Source organism: Ranitomeya imitator, chromosome 4, assembly GCF_032444005.1.
Source record: "Ranitomeya imitator isolate aRanImi1 chromosome 4, aRanImi1.pri, whole genome shotgun sequence".
NCBI lineage: Eukaryota > Metazoa > Chordata > Amphibia > Anura > Dendrobatidae > Ranitomeya > Ranitomeya imitator.
Window position 1 is genome coordinate 196,971,089 of NC_091285.1, and position 25,120 is coordinate 196,996,208.

Genomic DNA, 25,120 nt, shown 5'->3' on the forward strand with positions numbered 1-25,120 from the left:
CCAGTATAGCGTCCCTTAGAATGCCCTCCAGGATTTTACCCACAGTAGAGGTTAAGCTTACTGGCCTATAATTTCCGAGTTCAGTTTTTGTCCCCTTTTTGAATATTGGCACCACATTTGCTATACGCCAGTCCTGTGGCACAGACCCTGTTATTATGGAGTCTTTAAAGATTAAAAATAATGGTCTATCAATGACTGTACTTAATTCCTACAGTACTCGGGGGTGTATCCCATCCGGGCCCAGAGATTTGTCAATTTAGTGATTTTTAGCCGCCGCACTTCCTGCTGGGTTAAGCAGGTGACATTTAATTGGGAATTTTTATCACTAGACATTTTGTCTGCCATGGGATTTTCTTGTGTAAATACTGATGAAAAAAAGTCATTTAGCATATTGGCTTTTTCCTCATCCTCATCCACCATTTCACCCAGACTATTTTTAAGGGGGCCAACACTATCATTTTTTAGTTTCTTACTATTTATGTAGTTAAAGAATATTTTAGGATTATTTTTACTCTCTGGCAATGAGTCTGTCTGAATCTTTGCTGCCTTGATTTGCTTTTTACAGAATTTATTTAATTTTTTGTATTTATTTAACCCCTTCCCGACCTTTGACGCATACGCTGCGTCATGAAAGTCGGTGCCATTCCGACCCATGACGCAGCGTATGCGTCATGGCAGAATCGCGTTCCTGCAGGCCGGGTGAAAGGGTTAACTGTAATTTCACCCGGCGTGCAGGGACAGGAGGAGTTGTACTTTAGCCCAGGTGGGGGGTGGCTTCACCCCCCCTGTGGCTACGATCGCTCTGATTTAAATGTTATGTGCAGTTGCCCTTGGCTGGGAACAGAATTTTTTTTTTTTTCTTTAACCCAAATCCAGCAGTGTATCCAGCAAATAGAAGTCCTTCTTTATAGTTTCCCATGCCATTTGAAAATATTCTTGGCTGTGGTGCCATAGACTGCATGTTTGACGCCAGTCATAGGTGTGTGTTTTTACCTGTATGAGAAAATCACTGATAAAGACAAATAACTGATCAAAACTTGGTGAAACACAAACTGGATTGTCTGAAGTATTAGTAATTATGCAAATGTATATAACTTACTTTTTTTTTTTTATTTTTTTTTTTAGTATCCAGGTGAATTGAGAAGATATGAGTATGATCCTAACTTTGCAATTCGGGGTCTTCATTATGATATTCATAAGGTTAGTATTTTGAAATTAATTCATGTTCTGGTGGTCTTATGCTCAAACTGTACATTAGGCAATGATGAAGGTGCCAAGGTTCTTGACTACTGTTAGGCCCATTTCACTTAGCAGTTCTGAGTATGTCATGTACACACTTCTCAACAATTAATTTATCTCCTCTTACTCAATCCAGCTCTCAACCTCTATTTTCGTCTGAAAAGTGAGCATAAATCACACCCAGATTTCTTAACGCTGCTGCCACTACTTCTCAAGCACGGGGTGATGATTCTCAAAGTATTACTGTCTGACGATAAAAAGGTCACTCTCTGAAAGGCTATAGATTCTATAGTGCATACAAGGATCAAACTTATTAAAGATTTTAAGCTTTAATTTAAAAATATACAGTGCTTACAATAAAATATTTTTAACGAGATAAAAATAAAACTACACCCAAGTATGCAAAACAGTTCTAAAACAAAAAGGGAGAAATAATAGAAATACCTAACTGTAGACGGAAACATTTATCTTCTGTTTCCTTGAGGGAAGGCAAAATGAATTATGGATCACATCAGCCTCCTAGGCAGCCCTCACATGTGCACAGCTTCTTTGGTGTCACCCAACTTTTTATAATCCTTACCAAAGAATCATATCTCCAGGATCACCTGATTGGGCTATTTTATAAATTGCAGTTTGGTAAATGGATGATTGGCTAAGTTTTGGCATTTCAAATATTCTGTGTCCCCCCACCCCCCTCCATCTCCTCCTTAGGCCGGTTTCACACGTCAGTGGCTCTGGTACATGAGGTGTCAGTTTCCTCACGTACCGGAGACACTGACTCACGTAGACACATTGAAATCAATGTGTCTCTGCACATGTCGGCGTGTTTTCACGGACCGTGTGTCCATGTTCAAAACACTGAGACATGTCAGTGTTCGTGGGAGCGCACGGATTACACGGACCCATTAAAGTCAATGGGTCCGTGTAAAACACGTACCGCACACGGACGCTGTCCGTGTGCCGTGCAGGAGACAGCACTACAGTAGGCGCTGTCCCCCCAGTGTGGTGCTGAAGCCGCCATTCATATCTTCTCTCCAGCAGCGTTCGCTGGATAGAAGATATGAAAAATCCTTTTTTTTTTCGTGTTTAAAATAAAGATCCCTGTCCCCACCCCCTGTGCGCCTGCCCGCTGTTACTAAAATACTCACCCGGCTCCCTCGCAGCTTCCTCTCAGCGCCAGCTTCTCATGTATGAGCAGTCACGTGGTGCCGCCGATTAGTCATGAATATGCGGCTCCACCTCCCATAGGGGTGGAGCCGCATATTCATGACTGTAGTGTGCGGCACCATGTGACCGCTCATACAGGAGAAGGTGCGGTGCGGAGAGGACACTTCGAGGGAGCCGGGTGAGTATTTTAGTAACAGCGGGCAGGCGCACAGGGGGTGGGAGGGGGGTGGGGACAGGGATCTTTATTTTAACCCCTTTACCCCCAAGGGTGGCTTGCACGTTAATGACCGGGCCAATTTTTACAATTCTGACCACTGTCCCTTTATAAGGTTATAACTCTGGAACGCTTCAACGGATCCCAGTGAATCTGACATTATTTTCTTGTGACATATTGTACTTCATGACAATGGTAAAAATTCATTGATAGTACCTGCGTTTATTTGTGAAAAAAATGGAAATTTGGCGAAAATTATGAAAATTTCGCAATTTTCCAACTTTGAATTTTTATGCAATTAAATCACAGAGATATGTCACACAAAATACTTAATATGTAACATTTCCCACATGTCTACTTTACATCAGCACAATTTTGGAACCAAAATTTTTTTTTGTTAGGGAGTTATAAGGGTGAAAAGTTGACCAGCAATTTCTCATTTTTACAACACCATTTTTTTTTTTTTAGGGACCACATCTCATTTGAAGTCATTTTGAGGGGTCTATATGATAGAAAATACCCAAGTGTGACACCATTCTAAAAACTACACCCCCTCAAGGTGCTCAAAACCACATTCAAGAAGTTTATTAACCCTTCTGGTGCTTCACAGGAATTTTTTGAATGTTTAAATAAAAATGAACATTTAACTTTTTTCACAAAAAATTTAATTCAGCTCCAATTTGTTTTATTTTACCAAGGGTAACAGGAGAAAATGAACCCCAAACATTGTTGTACAATTTGTCCTGAGTACGCCAATACCCCACATGTGGGGGTAAACCACTGTTTGGGCGCATGGCACAGCTCGGAAGCGAAGGAGCGCCATTTGACTTTTCAATGCAAAATTGACTGGAATTGAGATGAGACGCCATGTTTTGTTTGGAGAGCCCCTGATGTGCCTAAACATTGAAACCCCCCACAAGTGACACCATTTTGGAAAGTAGACCCCCTAAGGAACTTATCTAGAGGTGTGGTGAGCACTTTGACCCACCAAGTGCTTCACAGAAGTTTATAATGCAGAACCGTAAAAATATCATGTTTTTTCACAAAAATTATCTTTTCGCCCCCAATTTTTTATTTTCCCAAGGGTAAGAGAAGGAATTGGACCCCAAAAGTTGTTGTACAATTTGTCCTGAGTACGCTGATACCCTTTTGTGGGGGTAAACCACTGTTTGGGCGGATGGGAGAGCTCGGAAGGGAAGGAGCGCCGTTTGACTTTTCAATGCAAAATTGACAGGAATTGAGATGGGACACCATGTTGCGTTTGGAGAGCCACTGATGTGCCTAAACATTGAAACCCCCCACAAGTGACACCATTTTGGAAAGTAGACCCCCTAAGGAACTTATCTAGATGTGTGGGGAGCGCTTTGACCCACCAAGGGCTTCACAGAAGTTTATAATGGAGAGCCGTAAAAATAAACCAAAAATTTTTTCCCACAAAAATTATTTTTTAGCCCCCAGTTTTGTATTTTCCCGAGGGTAACAGGAGAAATTGGACCCCAAAATTTGTTGTCCAATTTGTCCTGAGTGCGCTGATACCCCATATGTGGGGGGAAACCACTGTTTGGGCGCATGGGAGGGCTCGGAAGGGAAGGAGTTCCATTTGAATGCAGACTTAGATGGAATGGTCTGCAGGTGTCACATTGCATTTGCAGAGTCCCTAATGTACCTATACGGGAGAGCTCGGAAGGGAAGAAGCACTGTTTTACATTTTTCAACGCAGAATTGGCTGGAATTGAGATCAGACGCCATGTCGCGTTTGGAGAGCCCCTGATGTGCCTAAACAGTGGAAACCCCCCAATTATAACTGAAACCCTAATCCAAACACACCCCTAACCCTAATTCCAACGGTAACCCTAACCACACCTCTAACCCTGACACACCCCTAACCCTAATCCCAACCCTATTCCAAACTGTAAATGTAATCTAAACCCTAACTGTAACTTTAGCCCCAACCCAAACTGTAGCCCTAACCCTAGCCCTAACCCTAGCCCTAATGGGAAAATGGAAATAAATACATTTTTTTAAAATTTTTCCCTAACTAAGGGGGTGATGAAGGGGGGTTTGATTTACTTTTATAGTGGGTTTTTTAGCGGATTTTTATGATTGGCAGCCGTCACACACTGAAAGACGCTTTTTATTGCAAAAAATATTTTTTGCATTACCACATTTTGAGAGCTATAATTTTTCCATATTATGGTCCACAGTCATGTGAGGTCTTGTTTTTTTGCGGGACGAGTTGACGTTTTTATTGGTAACATTTTCGAGCACGTGACATTTTTTGATAGCTTTTTATTCCGATTTTTGTGAGGCAGAATGACCAAAAACCAGCTATTCATGAATTTCTTTTGGGGGAGGCGTTTATACCGTTCCGCGTTTGGTAAAATTGATAAAGCAGTTTTATTCTTCGGGTCAGTACGATTACAGCGATACCTCATTTATATCATTTTTTTATGTTTTGGCGCTTTTATACGATAAAAACTATTTTATAGAAAAAATAATTATTTTTGCATCGCTTTTTTTCTCAGGACTATAACTTTTTTATTTTTTTGCTGATGTTGTATGGCGGCTCGTTTTTTGCGGGACAAGATGACGTTTTCAGCGGTACCATGGTTATTTATATATGTCTTTTTGATCGCGTGTTATTCCACTTTTTGTTCCGCGGTATGATAATAAAGCGTTGTTTTTTGCCTCGTTTTTTTTTTTTTTTCTTACGGTGTTTACTGAAGGGGTTAACTAGTGGACCAGTTTTATAGGTCGGGCCATTACGGACGCGGCGATACTAAATATATGTACTTTTATTGTTTTTTTATTTATTTAGATAAAGAAATGTATTTATGGGAATAATAATTTTTTTTTTTTTTTCATTATTTAGGAATATTTTTTTTTTATTTTTTTTTTTTACACATTTGGAAAAAAATTTTTTTACTTTGTCCCAGGGGGGGACATCACAGATCGGTGATCTGACAGTGTGCACAGCACTCTGTCAGATCACCGATCTGAGAGCAGTGCAGGCTGCTTAACAATGCCTGCTCTGAGCAGGCTCTGTGAAGCCACCTCCCTCCCTGCAGGACCCGGATCCGCGGCCATCTTGGATCCGGGTCTGGAGCAGGCAGGGAGGGAGGTAAGACCCTCGCAGCAACGCGATCACATCGCGTTGCTGCGGGGAGGTCAGGGAAGCCCGCAGGGAGCCCCCTCCCTGCGCGATGCTTCCCTGCACCGCCGGCACATCGCGATCATCTTTGATCGTGGTGTGCCAGGGGTTAATGTGCCGGGGGCGGTCCGTGACCGCTCCTGGCACATAGTGCCGGATGTCAGCTGCGATAGGCAGCTGACACTCGGCCGCGCTCCCCCCGTGAGCGCCGCCGATCGCGCTGGACGTACTATCCCGTCCGTGGTCATAGGGTCCCACCCCACCTCGACGGGATAGTACGTCCGATGTCAGAAAGGGGTTAAACACAAAAAAACAAATAAAAAATGATTTTTCATATCTTCTATCCAGCGAACGCTGCTGGAGAGAAGATATGAATGGCGGCTTCAGCACCAGATGCAGGGGACAGCGCTTATCTCTTATCTCCTGCACGCTCCGTGTGGTACCCAGTCGGCACGCCGTGTGCCACACGGATGGCGTACGTGAGCTCACGGACACACGGACATGGATAATTCCGGTACCGGAATTATCTGGACTTGTGAGACTGGCCTTATACAGCCACTAGGAAATATTCTGCCCAGTTACAACTATCTGCTAGCTCCTTTGAAGTTCAGGATCCAGGAGCTAAGTTTGACACCTCTCAGTATTCTCCCAAAAGACGCCCGCCCCCCCCCCCCCCCCCCCTGAGGTTCTGAGTTCCTGCAATAAGAGTAGGCATATGCTGTATCCTTTGTGTGGAGGCAATCCATTTGGATGCAGCCCTACCTAGTTATTTTACTGATGTAGTTTACCTTGCAATTATATATTTCCTTCACCATATGAAAGCCGAATCTAGAAAGATACAGAGATGGTTTAACCCCTTAGTGTCAGAGCCAATTTGGTACTTAATGACTGAGCCAATTTTTTTTACAATTCTGACTACTGTCATTTTATGAGGTTATAGCTCTGGAATTCTTCAATGGATCCCTCTGATTCTGACATTTTTGTTTTTTCGTGACATATTGTACTTTATGTTGGCGGTAAAATTTCTTTGATATAACTTGCGTTTATTTGTGAAAAAAAAAAATGAAATTTAGCAAAAAATTTTAAAACTTGCAATTTTCAAACTTTTAATTTTTGCACCACTTAAATCGGAGAGTGTCACACAAAATAGTTAATAAAGAACATTTCCCACATGTCAACTTTATATCGGCACAATTTTTTAAATGGAATTTTTAATTATTATGACGTTATAAGGGTTAAAAGTTGACTAGTGATATCTCATTTTTCCAACAAAATCTTCTTCTTTTTTGGGGGGGGACCGCGTCACATTTGAAGTGAGTTTAGGGGGTCAATATAACAGAAAATACCCAAAAACCCAAAAGTGACATCATTCTAAAAACTGCACCACATTCAAAAAGTTTACTAACCCTTCAGGTGCTTCACGAGAACTAATCAATGTGGAAGGAAAAAATGAACGTTTTACTTTTTTCACAAAAAAAATTATTTGGATCAATTGTTTTTATTTTCACAAGGATATCAGGAGAAAATGGACCACAAAATTTGTTGTGCAATTTCTCCTGAGTATGCCGATACCCCATATGTGGGGAAAAGTTACTGTTTGGGTGCACAGCAGGGCTCAGAATGGAGGGAGCACGTTTGACTTTATGAACGCAAAATTGGCTGGAATCAATGGTGGCGCCATGTTGCTTTTGGAGACCCCCTGATGTACCTAAAACGGAGGAAACCCTCCAATTCTAACTCCAGCCCTAACCCCAACACACCTATTCCTAACCATAACTTTAGCTCAACTTTAACCCCAATGGAAATAAATATATATTTTATTATTTTTAGCTTACAAAGGGGTTGATAAAGGGGGGTTTGATTTACTATTATTATTTTTATTTTTTTTTTAAATTTTAATCACTGTGATACTTTATCAAAATTAACCAATAGAAAAAAAAATCCTCTTGTTTCCTGGTGCCAGCCGGCAGATCTCGGCGGGCGCACTGCACATGCACCCACCACTTTTTTTTTTTTTCCTCCCGGAAGAAGACACCGGGGGACTTCACGTGGGGGCTGCAGGGACAATGTAGGTAACGGGGGGATCTGGGGACCCTATTTCTCTCTCCTTTGATGTGCGATCACATCAGAGGAGAGAGAAATGGGGTCTACCTCTGTAGTATTACAATAAAATGGGGATTTACTAGCTTGTGTACTGCATGTGTGGCTTGATGATCACCTTAGCAGTAATGATGTGTGATCACATCAGAGGACAGAAATTAATTGGAAAATAGGACTTTTCTTTTTGCGGTCACTGTTATACCATTAATAACGGCGATCACAACACTAAGGTTGGTAGCCGAGAGTTTGGAGAAATTCCGACTCTGGGGGGGCGCTATACCCTTATTCATCCGCGCTGTTAAAAAGTGGCGCTGTGGTTTAAGTACCCTTAACTGCCGCCGTTAAAAGCCGTATCAGCGGTCGTTAAGGGGTTGATTGAAACATTCGCACATTCTGTATAAACTGTCCATCCCTGGTTTACTAACCTTAGTCTCAGGTGCGTCTGCAAAAAATGGTGCATAATGATTAATAATAATAATCTTTATTTATATAGCGCTAACATATTCCGCAGCGCTTTACAGTTTGCACACATTATTATTATTATGATGATGATAACTCTGTTGTATTACAATAAAACAGGGATTTGCTGCAGTAGCATGTGTGGCTTGATGATGGCCTCCGCAGTAATGTAGCAGACACTTAAGTCCTATGTTTAAGTCCTATGCACATTTATAAGATTTTCTCAGCACAAGACCAATTGTGGAATTTTATTTTTATTCCAAAATCCATTGAGTAAAATGTACTTTGTTTAGGGGGAAACCCTTTTTAAGGCCCCATGCACATTAGACTACCATGGGCCTTAGATGTTCATTTAGTGTGTGTGTGTGCCTCATGACTTTATTCCTCAGCAGATGTCAGGGGAGATGAGACTCCGACATGTCTGATTTCAGACTGCTGAACCTTTTGTGCTCAATGAGACAAGTTGCAGATTGAGGAGTCTGACAGCGTTTTTCTAAGGCTAGGTTCACATTGCGTTAGTGCAGTCCGTTTAGCGCATACGCTAACGGACTGCATTAACGCAATGTCCAAAAAGGGATTGCGTTAAGCGATCACGCTAGCGCAGATGCCCGATCTGCGCTAGCGAGAACGGACCCAAAAATGCTGCAGACAGCGTTCGAGGTCTATCACAAAACAATGGAGCATCACTAACGCATGCGAAAAATGGCATGCGTTACGATGCGTTACATACATTGCAATCAATGGGTGCGCTAACGGATCCGTTACATTGCGTTAGTGGCGCTATGTAACGGATTCCATTAGCGGATACCCACTAACGCAATGTGAACCACTGAGAACACAGGAGCGCTCTGCAAGTGTTCATGTATATTGAGGAGTTGGAAGACCTAGCATCCGACCAAACCATTGTAGGATACCCCCTTAGTCACCCAAGTTATCTTTGCCTAAATCTTTGATATACAGCTTTTAAAGAACCACTGCCTGCAAAGATGTTATCCCCTAATATTTACTAAAAATAAATGTGATACATTAAAATACTTGACAATTGTGGTCTTCCCAGGTTTCCAGCACTGCTTTGGTCCTCCTGGATCACATGACTTCAAATCGGATTAGCCATATCAGAGATTTGTGTGGACTGTAAAGGTACCGTCACTCAGCAACTTTGCAAAGAGAACGACAACAATCCGTGACGTTGCAGCGTCCTGGATAGCGATCTCGTTGTGTTTGACACGCAGCAGCAATCTGGATCCCGCTGTGCCATCGCTGGTCGGAGCTAGAAGTCCAGAACTTTATTTCGTCGCCAGGTCGGCGTGTATCGTCATGTTTGACATCAAAAGCAATGATGCCAGCAACGAGCATAGGGCCCCTAGATGTGTGTTGGATCGGTACACTCCGGCTGCTTGACATGGAGCTAACAACCAGCGAGAACGAGAAGTGAGTCGCCGTTACGTCACTGGACCGCTCCTGCATCGTTCTGGAGTTGCTGTGTTTGACGTCTCTACAGCGACCTAAACAGTGACGCTGCAGCGATCTAGTTTAGGTCGGCTCGTTGTCTATATCGCTGCAGCGTCGCTGAGTGTGACGGTACCTTAAGTCACTTTAGTAATGTAAATCAGTGGAGCCTCACGCTGAGAAGGAGCATGATCCAGAAGAGGACTGGAGAGGCGCTGGAAACTGGAGAAGACTGCAATTGATATTTCAGTGCACCGATATTACATTACTGACACATTTAGAAGTGGGTTGGGGATTTTGCTGTGTATATTTTTTTTTTTTTTTTGCCAACAATTATCTAAACATTTTTCTTTATAAAGTACATGTGTTATTCTGTGCTTACGATGAGAATGTTAACTGTATTTCTATGATTTTTTTTTTTTTTTCGTAACTATTTTTTTTTTCTATTTTTAAGGCGTTATTAATGAAGATTGATTCCTTTCATTACATCCAGCTAGGAACAGTGTATCGGTGAGTCTGGTGGGAAGGGTGGATAATCCAGAAGCTGCTGATGCACTGAATGCAGAATCATTAGAGTATGTGCACACATTGTATATGTTTCATGTCTAAAAATTTGTCAGGCGTGGCGCCTACATAAACATAACTGTTTTTATCAGAAGTGGAACCCACGGACAACCACCTAACCTCCCCTGGTAAGGCTTATTGCACTGAAGGACTAGAAGGCCAGAGTCCAAATCAGCATTCCAACTCATCCCACGGATATCTGGTGTATAAAATACTAGTTGTGTAGACCTTCCAGTTTCTCTACACCAAGCTCTCCCAATTAGAGGTCATACTACATTTTTTACTTAGTATTTTTGAGAAGTATTTTTAGCCAAGGAAGAGCACATAACTTGGAAAAGCCCAAATTTGGTATAGAAACTGAAGGCATACATACTGTAATTCTTAAGAATTCACTTTTTATAAATATATTCCATGAATGGCGCTGATTCAAAATCAATATTATATTGTACACTATTAGAATGGAGCCCACTGTATCCTAAATAAGGCAATGATCACTGTCCCATGTAGTGACGATCATGGCTGTATACAATCTAGCACAACAGAAGCAGGCAGAGCATTCTCATAAACTAGGGGCTCTGATTGGTGGGGGTCAGCTGTCAGAATCCCCACGACCTTTATTATTGTGTGTTTGTGTATGGATTTATATTTTCCAGCACACATCAGCTGACATGTGCCCCTAATAGCCGTGGGTGGAATCGCGATCCACTCGCAGCTGTAATGCCTATGTCAATCTCTGACAGCAGCATTTTAACATGCTCACTCCGGAAGCGCATCGTAAACCCTCCCCATCGGTGCCCGTGTCACATGACCGCAGGTCGCCAATGGGTTGTCATGACAACCCGGGGTCTGCAGGAGAGTTCAAGTTCAAAACGCCACCCCATTCAAAAGCAAACAATAAATAAAAAAATTTAAATATACGCACATTTGATATTGCCTCGTTCAGAAATGTCTGATCTATATCAAAATATAAGTGTAACGAAAAATAAAAAAATCAAACCCCAGAATTGGATACAAAACATTGTATCTGTACCAAAATGGTATCCGCTCGGTGCGCAAAAAATAAGCCCTCAGCCTGCCCCAGATCCTGAAAAATGGAGATGCTACTGGTCTTCGAAAAATGACACTTCCCTAAGACCACTGATAATCTCCCTCGATCTGGGGCTCCACGCAAAATCCCACCCCGTGGGGTCAGAATGATCACAAGAACGGTGAGCAAAAATCCCAGAACCACGCGGGGGGACCTAGTGAATGAACTGCAGAGAGCTGGGACCAATGTAACAAGGCCTACCATAAGTAACACACTACGCCACCATGGACTCAGATCCTGCAGTGCCAGACGTGTCCCACTGCTTAAGCCAGTACATGTCCGGGCCCGTCTGAAGTTTGCTAGAGAGCATTTGGATGATCCAGAGGAGTTTTGGGAGAATGTCCTATGGTCTGATGAAACCAAACTGGAACTGTTTGGTAGAAACACAACTTGTCGTGTTTGGAGGAAAAAGAATACGGAGTTGCATCCATCAAACACCATACCTACTGTAAAGCATGGTGGTGGAAACATCATGCTTTGGGGCTGTTTCTCTGCAAAGGGGCCAGGACGACTGATCCGCGTACATGAAAGAATGAATGGGGCCATGTATCGTGAGATTTTGAGTGCAAACCTCCTTCCATCAGCAAGGGCATTGAAGATGAAACGTGGCTGGGTCTTTCAACATGACAATGATCCAAAGCACACCGCCAGGGCAACGAAGGAGTGGCTTCGTAAGAAGCATTTCAAGGTCCTGGAGTGGCCTAGCCAGTCTCCAGATCTCAACCCTATAGAAAACCTTTGGAGGGAGTTGAAAGTCCGTGTTGCCAAGCGAAAAGCCAAAAACATCACTGCTCTAGAGGAGATCTGCATGGAGGAATGGGCCAACATACCAACAACAGTATGTGGCAACCTTCTGAAGACTTACAGAAAACGTTTGACCTCTGTCATTGCCAACAAAGGATATATTACAAAGTATTGAGATGAAATTTTGTTTCTGACCAAATACTTATTTTCCACCATAATATGCAAATAAAATGTTTAAAAAACAGACAATGTGATTTTCTGGATTTTTTTTCTCCTCAGTTTGTCTCCCATAGTTGAGGTCTACCTATGATGTAAATTACAGACGCCTCTCATCTTTTTAAGTGGTGGAACTTGCTCTATTGCTGACTGACTAAATACTTTTTTGCCAAACTGTATAGCAGCAATTTGTAAGGTGGTATAGGGGAGGTTAAATGATTGTATATTTTACAAAAGTTATTGGTCTCAAAAGTAATTGAACAAATTAACTTTACCATAAAACAAATATTCATTTTTTAACCCTTTGTAGAGAATCATTTTGCAGGCAATGACTACCTAACGTCTGGAATGCATGGATGTCGCTAAACGCTAGGTTTCCTCCTTTGGGCTTCTCTGCCTGGGCTTTACTGCAACTGGCTTCCGTTATTTTTTGTTTGAGTCTTTCTGCCTTAAGTTTTGTCTTGGGCATGTTACATGCATGCTTGATGTGATTGACTTCTTTGCTTTAAATTCCTCAGTTTCTTTCTCAGTATGTTTTTAGGTCATGGTTCATCTGTACTGTGAAGTGCCTTCCAATCATCCTTGCTGCATTTGGTTGAATCTGAGCAAAAACTATAGCCCAGTACACTTCAGAATTCATCTGGCTGTTTCTGTCTTCATTCACATCAATAAACACTAGTGACCCAGTGCAATTGGGCACCATGCATGCCCATGCCATCACTGAAACTTTCCACCATGTTTTACAGAGCATGTGGTGTGCTTTAGTTCATGAGCTGTTCCAATCCTTTTCAATTCGATCGACTCTCCACTCTACTCTCAAGATCGCATCTCACCACCTGTGCACTTGACCCGAACCCATCCCACTTCATCTCAAACCTCGCCACAATCTTCATCCCAACCCTAACCCATCTCTTCAACCTATCACTAACAACTGGTGTTTTCCCCTCAAGCTTTAAACATGCCTCATTCACACCTATCTGTTACGGACCTGGTGGTTAGGAGCACCCGGAACGACCTGATGGTTAAACTAACACAGAACAAGCTCTGGGAAGTGGGAGCTCTGCTGACCGCAACCCCTAATCCTATCACACACTAGAAATAGCCGTGGAGCCTACCTAACTCTACCTAGACCCCTCTTCACAGCCTAAGAGCTAACTAGCCCTAGAGATAGAAAATAAAGCCTACCTTGCCTCAGAGAAATTCCCCAAAGGAAAAGGCAGCCCCCCACATATATTGACTGTGAGTTAAGATGAAAGTCACAAACACAGGAATGAAACAAGTTTCAGCAAAGGGAGGCCAAACTTACTAAACAGACTGAGGATAGAAAAGGTATCTTTGCGGTCAGCACAAAAAACTACCAAAAGACCACGCAGAGTGTGCAAAAAGACCTCCGCACCGACTCACGGTGCGGAGGTGCCACTCTGCATCCCAGAGCTTCCAGCTAGCAAGGCAAAATCATGATAGCAAGCTGGACAAGAAAACAATGAACAAATAATTAACTAGCAGGGACTTGGCTTCTGCTGGAGTAGACAGGTCACCAGAAAGATCCAAGAGCGAACTGAACCAGTACAAGAACATTGACAGCTGGCATGGAGTAACGATCTGAGTGGAGTTAAATAGAGCAGCCAGCGAAAGAATAAACTAAGTCACCTGTGGAAGGAACCTCAGAAGCAGCAGCTCCACTCACAGCCACCAGAGGGAGTCCATGGACAGAACTCGCCGAAGTACCATTCATGACCACAGGAGGGAGTTTGATAACAGAATTCACAACACCTATCCTCAAAAAGCCTTCTCTTGACCCATCCTCTGTATCTAGCTATCGCCCTATATCACTTCTCCCCTATGCCTCCAAACTACTGGAACAACACATCCATCTTGAACTGTCCTCCCATCCCTCTTCTTGCTCCCTCTTCGTCCGCTTACAATCTGGCTTCCGGTCACATCACTCCACTGAAAGTGTCCTAACTAAGGTCACCAATGATCTATTAACCGATAAAAGCAAGCGACACTACTCTATCCTCCTCCTCCTGGACCTGTCCTCTGCCTTTGACACAGTTGACCATTCCCTATTACTACAGACACTCTCATCCCTTGGCATCACAGACTTGGCCCTATCCTGGATCTCGTCATACCTAACAGACCGGACATTCAGCGTCTCCAACTCACACACCACCTCCTCACCTCGCCCCCTATCTGTTGGAGTCCCACAAGGTTCAGTCCTAGGGCCCCTGCTCTTCTCCATTTACACCTTTTGGCCTGGGACAGCTCATAGAATCTCATGGTTTTCAGTATCCTCTCTATGCTGATGACACACAGATCTACATCTCTGGACCAGATATCACCTCCCTACTAACCAGAATCCCTCAATGTCTATCCGCTATTTCACCCATCTTCTCTGCTAGATTTCTGAAACTTATCATGGAGAAAACAGAATTCATCATCTTTCCCCATCTCACGTGACCCCCTCCCCCTTCCCCCCCCCCTCCCATTTACCCCCTCCCCATGAACCTATGCATTACAGTAAACGGCTGCCCACTCTCCCCAGTCCCACAAGCTCGCTGCCTCGGGGTAACCCTTGACACTGATCTCTCCTTCAAACCACATATCCAAGTCCTTTCCACTTCCTGCTGCCTTCAACTCAAAAATATTTCACGGATCCGTACATTCTTAAACCAAGAATCTGCAAAAACCCTAGTCCATGCCCTCCTCTCTCGCTCTGACAACTGCAACCTCCTGCTCTGTGGCATCCCCTCGAACACGCTCACACCCCTCCAATGTATTGTAAACTCTGCTGCCCGACTAATCAACCTGTACCCCCACTATTCCCCAACCTCTCCCTTCTGTCAGTCCCTTCACTGGCTCCCCATTACCCAGAGATTCCAGTACAAAACCCTAACCATGACATACAAAGCCATCCACAGCCTGTCTCTTCCATACATCTGTGACCTCTTCTCCCGATACTTACCTGCACACAACCTCCGATCCTCACAAGATCTCCTTCTCTACTCCCCTCTTATCTCCTCTTCCCACAACCGCATCCAAGATTTCTCCCGCTCATCACCCCCATACTCTGGAACTCTCTACCACAACATATCAGACTCTCGCCTACCATCGAAACCTTCAAAAAGAACCTGAAGACCCACCTCTTCCGACAAGCCTACAGCCTGCAGTAACCACCGATCGACCAAACCGCTGCATAACCAGCTCTACCCACACCTATTGTATCCTCACCCATCCCTTTTAGATTGAACCCTCGCGGTCAGGCTCCTCTCTCCTCCTGTACCATTTGTGACTTGTATTGTTTAAGATTATTGTACTTGTTTTTATTATGTATACCCTTCCTCACATGTTAAAGCACCATGGAATAAATGGCGCTATAATAATAATACTTCTGTTTTGGTACAGGTTGATCTTGGTTTCATCTGTCTAAAGAATAATTTTCCAGAACTGTGCTGGCTTCTTTTAGATGAGGCTCTTGTGTTAATATGGCCTTTTCCATTTTTTTTTTTTTTTCTTTGCAAAGGGTACCAAAACTGAGTTGTTTTTTTTTTTTTTCCACCTCTAAAATGTTTGCTATCTCTCTGATGGATTTCTTCTTTTAATTCCATCCAATGATGGTCTGGTTCTCTTCCATTGGAAACTCCTTTTGACTGCATGTTCTGAGTTCACAGCAACAGCTTTTGAAATGCAAATGTCACGCCTGGAATCATCTCCAGACCTTTTTTCAGCTTAATTGATGCCCATTAAAAAGCTTTTGAGATAATTTTCCAATTATGGTACTTTAGGTTCCTTTTAAAGAGGCAGCTACATATTAGGCTGGAGTCACACAAAATGTATAAAAAATCTGTCTGATTTTGTCTGCCGAGAATTGCACAAATGTTCTCCGTATGTCATCCATGTGCAATGCCAGTATGCATTTTTTTTTCTCTCAAAGTATCCGTATGTCATCCGGGGTCACACTACAGCGTAATACGGACGAGTGCTAAGCGATAAAAAAATCAAATGGCACTCGGACCAATGTTAATCCATGGGGCAGCTCCCATCATCCGTTTTTTTTTTTTTTTTTTTTTTTTTTTTTTTGTCGTCTGTATTATTCTTGCGAGTGAAATCGCAGCATGCTGCGATTGTCCGCATATCTCAGCCGAGAAACGTCAATGCAAGTCTATGGGTGCGATAAATTGCACAGCACAGACCATGCGTGTGACTTGCAAGAATTTCTCAGGCATTGGGCAGGTGACAGGAAATTGGCTCAGCCATTATTTGCTCATTTTGCAAATGTGTGAGAAAATCTTACCATACGGATGACACACGGATACTTTTTGAGGAAAAAAATGCATCCTGGCATTGCACACGGATGACATTCGGATCACCATACATTTGTGCGATTCTCAGCAGACAAAATCGGACATATTTTTTTTTTTTTTTTTTTTATACATTGCGTGTGACTCCAGCTTTAAGCTGCCGTCACACTAGCAGTATTTGGTCAGTATTTTACATCAGTATTTGTAAGCCAAAACCAGGAGTGGAACAATTAGGCCATGTTCACACGTTCCTGATTTCCCTGCTGTTTTTTCTGCACTAAAAACCGCAGCTCTTGGCAGAAAACGCAGGTGCGTTTTTTGATGCGGTTTTTAGTGCGGTTTTTTAATGCAGTTTTCTCTGCAGAGTCTGTGTGTTTTCTAGGAAGTTTTTTTAGGGTTAAAATGGCATGCGCCCGCCATTTTGGAAGATGGCGGCGCCCAGGGAGAAGACGGACGGACTGACACCGGGAGGCCCGGTAAGTATAAGGGGGGGGGAGATGAGGGCATGGGGGGGGGGGGGGTTTAGGGGGGCGTCGGAGCATGGGGGGGTGGGATTGGGGCACGGGGGGGCAGCCACACTCCGCCCACGCACTTCCTGCTGCAGCGGTTCTGCACCACAAACCGCAGAAAACCCGCAGATATTTTTTTCGTCTGCGGGTTTGACCCTCACAATGGAGGTCAATGGGTGCAGAACCGCTGCAGTTCCGCACAAAGAAGTGACATGGTCCTTCTTTTTTACCGCAGCTATTCAGCGCGGCTTTTTTAGTGAATTTCCGCAATGTGGGCACAGCGGTTCCTGTTTTCCATAGGGTACATTGTACTGTACCCTGCATGGAAAACAGCTGCGGACCCGCAGCGGCAAAATCGCGGCCGTTCCGCAGTAAAAAACGCATTGTGTGAACATGGCCTTAGAGGAAAAGTATAATAGAAACATATGCACCACTTCTACATTTATCACCCACTGCTGGTTTTGGCTTACAGATACTGATGTAAAATACTAACCAAATACTGCTAGTGTGACGGCAGCCTTAGGGCTCTTTTCCACTTGCTAGAAAAAGGGACTAGTGCAGTCCGATTAAAAAATCAGATTGCACTCGGACCAATGTTATTCAATGGGTGACATCTCATCTGCGATTATTTATTTACTAGATGGCAGCCCGATTCTAAAGAATCGGGAGTCTAGAATCCATATATACTTTATTTATTCAAATGTAAGAATAATACAATTAATAAATAATAGTAAGAAAGAACAAAAATAATAGGCAGTATATGGAGAAAACACCAAACAAAAGTTCAAAATTGGTGTGAAAATGTCACTGAACCACTTCACAACTAAATATATATAGTTTTGGTAAATGGTATTATCATTTTTTTGACGAAATTCGGCAGGAGCTTGAAGAGCAACGTCACTGGGCCCGCCTCCACGCAGTAGAAAGTTGCTGTGAGGTAAAAATTCAAAAATCACACCAAAATGGCGGGCGGAGTGTGTCACAGTACGGCACGTTTCTGATTGGTCGCTCGCAGCAGGCGGCAACCAATCAGACACTGGACACTGTTGACGTCACTTATCTCCGGACATTAGCTCCGGACAAAGCCACGGAAGTTGGCACAAATTGCAGGAAGTAGTATTCTAGGCAATTATATATTAGATTTATTTTTTTCTCAGCTGAAGTTGGACTGAGAAAAAAAAATTGCAGCATGCGATCGGACGAGACTCGCCAATGTAAGTCAATGGGTGCGAGGAAAAAAAAAAAAAATCGCACAGCACTCGGACCATGCGAGTGCTGTCCGATTTTTATGCACCAGTGCCCTTTGAAAAGCCAGCAATTCAGCGCGACAGGATAAACAATTTCATATCCCTTATTTTATTACATATTCCTGACTACTAATGTAAGAAGTGTCTTTGTGTAAAATTTGGGGGCTTTAGCTGTTAAAATAAAGGGTTAAATCACGGAAAAAATTGGCGTGGGCTCCCGCGCAATTTTCTCTGCCAGAGTGGGAAAGCCAGTGACTGAGGGCAGATATTAATAGCCTGGAGAGGATCCATGGTTATTGCCCCCCCCGGCTAAAAACATCTGCCCCCAGCCACCCCAGAAAAGGCACATCTGGAAGATGCGCCTATTCTGGCACTTGGCCACTCTCTTCCCACTCCCCTGACACCGGTGCGTAAAAATCAGACCGCAATACGGATGTCAAAATACAGATACCACTGATGCATATCAATGCAACCTATTCATAGGGATACACCCTATAATGGACATAAGGAATAACAGGGTAAAACTCCTATATGAGATTAATCCTACAGAGAAACTATAGAGTATCAATAAATCCAAAAAGCGTAACAGGCTAAAAAAGCGTAACAGATTTTATTAGATATCATATAAAATAACCCTAATAATGTCCCTTGTGTGTCATGTCTGTTATTTTATATGATATCTAATAAAATCTGTTACGCTTTTTTAGCCTGTTACGCTTTTTGGGTTTATTGATACTCCATAGTTTCTCTGTAGGATTAAAAGCAATACGGATGTTGCGATAGAAAATCGCATGACACTCGCATGATTTTCCTCCGTTTTTTTCGGTCTGTAAATCGGACCGTTTTTTTCTCTCAAGTGGAAAAGAGCCCTTAGAGTGGTAATTTCTAAACCCTTGCTGCAATTGGGATATAAATACCCTTAAATTAAAGCTGAGTCTGCACTTTAAGGCCAGTTTCACACGTCAGTGGCTCCGGTACGTGAGGTGACAGTTTCCTCACGTACTGGAGACACTGACTCACGTAGACACATTGAAATCAATGTGTCTCTGCACATGTCAGCGTGTTTTCACGGACCGTGTGCAAAACACGGAGACATGTCAGTGTTCGTGGGAGCGCACGGATTACACGGACCCATTAAAGTCAATGGGTCCGTGTAAAACACGTACCGCACACGGATGCTGTCCGTGTGCCGTGCAGGAGACAGCGCTGTCCCCCACATGTGGTGCTGAAGCCGCCATTCAGATCTTCTCTTCAGCAGCGTTCGCTGGAAAGAAGATATGAAAAATCCTTTTTTATTTTTTTTATTTTTGTTTTAAATAAAGATCCCTGTCCCCGCCCCCCTCCCACTCCCTGTGCGCCCGCCCGCTGTTACTAAAATACTCACCCGACTCGCAGCGTCCTGTCCTCGCCGCAGCTTCTCCTGTATGAGCGGTCACGTGGTGCTGCCCATTACAGTCATGAATATGCGGCTCCACCTCCCATAGGGATCTTTATTTAAAACACGAAAAAACAAAAAAAAGGATTTTTCATATCATCTTTCCAGCGAACGGTGCTGGAGAGAAGATATGAATGGCGGCTTCAGCACCAGATGCAGGGGACAGCGCTTATCTCTAGCGCTGTCTCCTGCACGCTCCGTGTGGTACCCAGTTGGCACACGGGCGGCACACGTATGCCACACGGATGGCCTACGTGAGCTCACGGACACGGATAACTCCGGTACCGATATTTTTTTTTTTTTTTTTTTCTCGGTACCGGAATTATCTGGACGTGTGAGACTGGCCTCAAGCAAACCTGTCCCCAGGTTTAGCCCATACGAGTTACGCCACTACCTTTCAGAGCTTATCTACAGCATTCTATAACTTTTATTATACTCCTCTCGAAAAACTATGAAACTGTCTTCAGTCCATCAAGTTCAACCTATAGCATAACATGTTGGTCCAGATGAAGCCAAAGTCAGTGGGAGTTGGCCCTAGAGGCTCAATGTAAGGAAATCAGTGACCTGTGCGGGGCAGCCAGTAGCAGGGTTCCAGATAAAAACATGCCTAGTTGCAGTTGTGCAGCCATGCTCTGATTCATGGTTCTAGCAGCATGAATCTAATGGTATATATATATTACCAAAAAAATAAAATGTATTTTTCTTTTAAACCTTTTTTGCTCTAAGGTCTTTTGTGGTTAGCAATTGTGCGGCATGCAAGAATTGGTATTGTTATGGCTATGACCCTGAGTAGTTTAGTTAAAAAAGGATTCTCTACTGCTATTAGCTGAACATTTGCATGGTTACTATGAGCTATGTTACATATATAGGGCAACTTCATGCTGGTCATGGTCACTGTGTCTGCTAGCTTCCATTAGAAGTGGTAATTCCCCACCTCTTTAATACTTTTACATACTTCACAACTGAGCATTGAGGCTGCTGTAATTGCAGAGGCTCATTAACCAGAAACTACAGTACAGTGTACCGTAATATCATCAGTGACCTCGGACAAGCTAGAAGGCTTGTTTGCTGAAGTTTTGTAACCTGCTTGTACTGAAATGTGGTCCTTGAGCCCAAATCTTAGTATTACATAGGACTGACCACATGATCATGTGGTCATTAGACTATAATGACCCATTGAAAATGGTAGGGCTACCATTTTTTTTTTCACTCTTATTTTTGTTCCTACAATGTGTATATTTAAAGTGTGTGGGTGTGTGTATTCCATAAAGGATCGGATTTTTTTTTTTTTTTTGGGTGGGAACCGGTTACAAAACTGCTACATGCACCAACTCCCATTGTAACTAACGACAATTAGTTTGATTTCTGCTAAAGTCAGTATTTAATATACAGCTTTCAACTTCCTGTAATTGGCTTGAGATTTGACTTAAAAAACCTTCTATTCGGTGTGTAACACAATTTTCACTGTTTTTCAGAGGTTTTGATGTAGTACCAGATTCTGAGGTCATTGAAATGTATCAAGGTTCCCATGTACCACTGGAACAGATGAGTGACTTTTATGGAAAGGTAAACTTTATTAATAAACTCCATTCCGTAGATGTACATCTGTATTAACCCCTTTCTGCCATTAGACGTACTATTCCGTCCATGTGGGGTGGGCCCTACTTCCCAAGGACGGAATAGTACGTCATAGGCGATCGGCCGCGCTCACGGGGGGAGCGCGGCTGATCGCGGCCGGGTGTCAGCTGCTTATCCGGCACTATGTGCCAGGAGTGGTCACGGACCGCCCCCAGCACATTAACCCCCGGCACACCGCGATCAAACATGATTGCGATGGGCCGGCGGTGCAGGGAAGCATCGCGCAGGGAGGGGGCTCCCTGCGGGCTTCCATGAGACCCCCCGCAGCAACGCTGACTCTCTTTAAAAAATTTTATTTACAACAATGCATTTGTTAATTGCCTCAGCTGTTCATAGAAATCCAGCAGAAAAATAAAATTCTTTTAGACCACAAAGGCCATGTGTATGAGAACTAGAACTGATATTGATCTCCTCTAATATTGCTACTATCTAGTATTTATTACCTACGTGGGCCCTTTCATATTTTTGGGGTGTGATCACTAATGTACTGCTTTGTCTTCCTTCTTTTTTTTTTTTTTTTTGCAGAGCTCCGAAGGGAACAGCTTGAAGCAATTTATGGACATATTCTCGCTACCAGAGATGACTCTGCTGTCCTGTGTTAATGATTATTTCCTGAAAAACAACATTGATTATGAGCCTGTGCATTTATATAAAGATGTAAAGGTATGTAATAAATCCGACACTAGAACACAGAAAAACATGTAATGGCAAGTAACTGAATTAAGAAAATACCTCTTTATTAATGCTTGTTAAAATCAGATAAATGTTTGATAATGTAATAGGAGTATGAAACCCCCTTGATAAACTGTACTAGATGGTGGCCCGATTCTAACACATCGGGTATTCTAGAATATGCATGTCCACGTAGTATATTGCACAGTCCACGTAATATATTGCCCAACCACGTAGTATATTGCCCAGCCACGTAGTATATTGCATACGCAGCATCAATAGTAAAAAGTTGGTCTCACAGGGTTAATAGCTGCGTAACCAGAGTGCGTTACACCACGCTCCGGTAACGCTGGTATTAACCCTGTGTGAGGGATGACTGGAGGGGAGTATGGAGCGGGCACTGACTGCGGGGTGGAAAGAGCGGCCAAATTGCCGCCGGACTGTGGCCATCGCTTATTGGTCGTGGCAAAACGCCCACGACCAATCAGTGACTTGGATTCCATGACAGACAGAGGCCGCAACCAATGAATATCTGGGACAGACAGAAAGACGGAAGTGACCCTTAGACAATTATATAGTAGATGTGTAACTCTATTATACATACCGCATATACTCGTGTATAAGCCAAGATTTTCAGCACTTTTTTTTTTTTTTTTTTTGTGCTGAAAACGCCCCCTCTGCTTATACACGAGTCATTGTCGAGGGAGGGGAGGAGGAGCGGCATGAGTTGGTGGCTGCGAAGACCTCATACTCGCCGTCGCTGCATCTCTGATAGTCTCGGCGCCGGAAGCTCTTCCTTTGCTGAGCGGTCACGTGGTATCGCTTAAGGTAATGAATATGCACGCATCTCCACTCACATAGCCGTGGAGTGCATATTCATTACCTAAATGAGCAGTACCATGTGACCGCTCAGCCCAGGAACAGCTGCCGCACCAGGACAACAGAGATGCAGCGATGGTGCAAGGAGGGTGAGTAGGACGGAGGAGGTGAGCCATGCTTACAACGATGCAACGGGATCGGGGGAGCCATACATACAACGATGGGACCAGGGGAGCCATGCATACACCGATGGGACCTGGGGAGCCATGCATACCAGGACAGGACGGGGAGCTGTGCATATCAGGACAGGGATGAGGGGACAATGCACACCCGGCTTATACTCGAGTCTAGTCAATAAGCTTACCAAGGTTTTCCGAGGCAAAATTAGGTGCCTCGGCTTATACTTGGGTTGCATCACAAATAACAAAGATATATATTATAAATATTAGTAGGTGTATGGGAATTATGACTAGGCTGGTTACAGGTGTTCATGGGTCTCAAGCAAGTCTCAGTGGGCACCTTTTTAAGTATTATGAGCAACACTTATTCCTCCATGCAGTATTATGTGCCCCCCATAATGCTCCATACATTGAAATTAAATAATCAAATGCTCACCACTGCCTCTGCTCCAGTCTCCTCAGCGTTTTCTGACCTTCTGTGCTCCGTTGCGCAGAGGGTACGATGAGGTCGCTACAGCGCACCCTGTATGCCAAGATGTCACAGAGCTGAGACTCCGAGGGGGAATGGTGGGAGAGGGAGTGTCAGCTGATGCTCCCTCTCCCTTCATTGTTTTCAGCTGTACCTGCATCCAGAATGCCAAAACAGTTAAAAGTACAATGCAGGGGAGGGGCAGCTGCACCCGAATTACGGGCCCCACACGTCAAGTGCCGGTGTGTTCCACAGTGAATGGGGCCCCCCGTTTGTCCAGGACCCCGCCACTTACCCTGGTTCTGACTCACCAGTCCTGACACATGAGTCTCTAATAAAGCTTCATTCCAGTGAAGTTTTAGGTGTTTGATTAAACCAGCCTGTTGTTACAGACCCTGAAATTACACTGAATCACTGCACTAGCGACCATTCGTATGCTGTACATCAGTAGACCTTCGAGTGTGGAATTTCTTACAGGACAAGGTCACACTCCAAATAGCGACGCTATGGAGATTTAACGTTTGTTACATTTTAGCTGTGTTTTTTTTGTTGTTGTTGACAGGATGCAATACGAGATGTCCATGTAAAAGGACTGTTGTACAGAGCTGTGGAGGCCGACATTGGTAAGTAAGGCCTATATCAATTCTCTTGTTGAGACAAGGCACGTGAATTGCTGATCTGTAAAAATGTCATGGGTTGCTTGTGAAGCAATTTATCAGCTTTGCTACGTTCTGCTTGACTGCTCCGTGTTTTATTAGGCTCAGAAAGGAGATTATACGTCTTTATGTCTGTTATGAAAGCCCTGTAGAATGAACTTTATACAGTTCCAGTTTTAAGTTGAGACCTGACACAATTCCTTTTAAGCTGAAGCTCAAACTTTAATATGTAAGTAAAGCTGTCATTTGCAGTGGATATACACACCCCAGTATATGAACTTGTTTTTTTTTTTTTTTTTTTTTAGGTCTGCAAGCAATTACTTTTTTTGTTATTTTAACCATTTCTCATTTTCAGTAAATAAATACAAAATTTATTGCTTGGAACTTCGGAGGCATGTTGTCAGTAGTTTATAGAATAAAAGAACAATTTACATTTTACTCAAAAAATATACCTATAAAGAGAAAAATCAGACAAACTGAAAATTGTGCAGAGCTGTATTCACATTATGTGCCTTTATACTGCAGTGCTCCAGAATTGTGCCAGATCTTTAAAAAAATATACATTTTTTCTTTAGACTGTCAGAATGTTTTAGTATTGAGTAAATATGTTTAATTTATTTTTTTCCTAGAGAGATATATTCGCTATGGTGAGAAAACAAGAGCAGTCTTGGCAAAGTTGGCAAATCATGGAAAAAAGATGTTTCTCATTACAAATAGCCCCAGTAGCTTTGTGTAAGTAATTGGCACATCTGGTACTGAATTACTATTTTTTTTAATTTTTCTTTCCATTAGCAAATTGTGGTGT

The 25,120-nt window shown here is 43.2% G+C and overlaps 1 protein-coding gene across 3 annotated transcripts in view; it reads left to right on the top strand.

Moving 5' to 3' along the window:
- The window catches only part of NT5DC3 (5'-nucleotidase domain containing 3), a 96,161-nt gene that overhangs the window by 37,978 nt on the left and 33,063 nt on the right, over positions 1 to 25,120 (top strand). For all 3 annotated transcript variants that reach the window (XM_069764252.1, XM_069764253.1, XM_069764254.1), the window contains exons 3-8: positions 1,126 to 1,200; positions 10,234 to 10,289; positions 21,358 to 21,448; positions 22,046 to 22,183; positions 24,222 to 24,282; positions 24,945 to 25,047. In XM_069764252.1, coding sequence (XP_069620353.1) covers positions 1,126 to 1,200; positions 10,234 to 10,289; positions 21,358 to 21,448; positions 22,046 to 22,183; positions 24,222 to 24,282; positions 24,945 to 25,047 — 524 coding nt within the window. The remainder of the gene's footprint in view (positions 1 to 1,125; positions 1,201 to 10,233; positions 10,290 to 21,357; positions 21,449 to 22,045; positions 22,184 to 24,221; positions 24,283 to 24,944; positions 25,048 to 25,120) is intronic.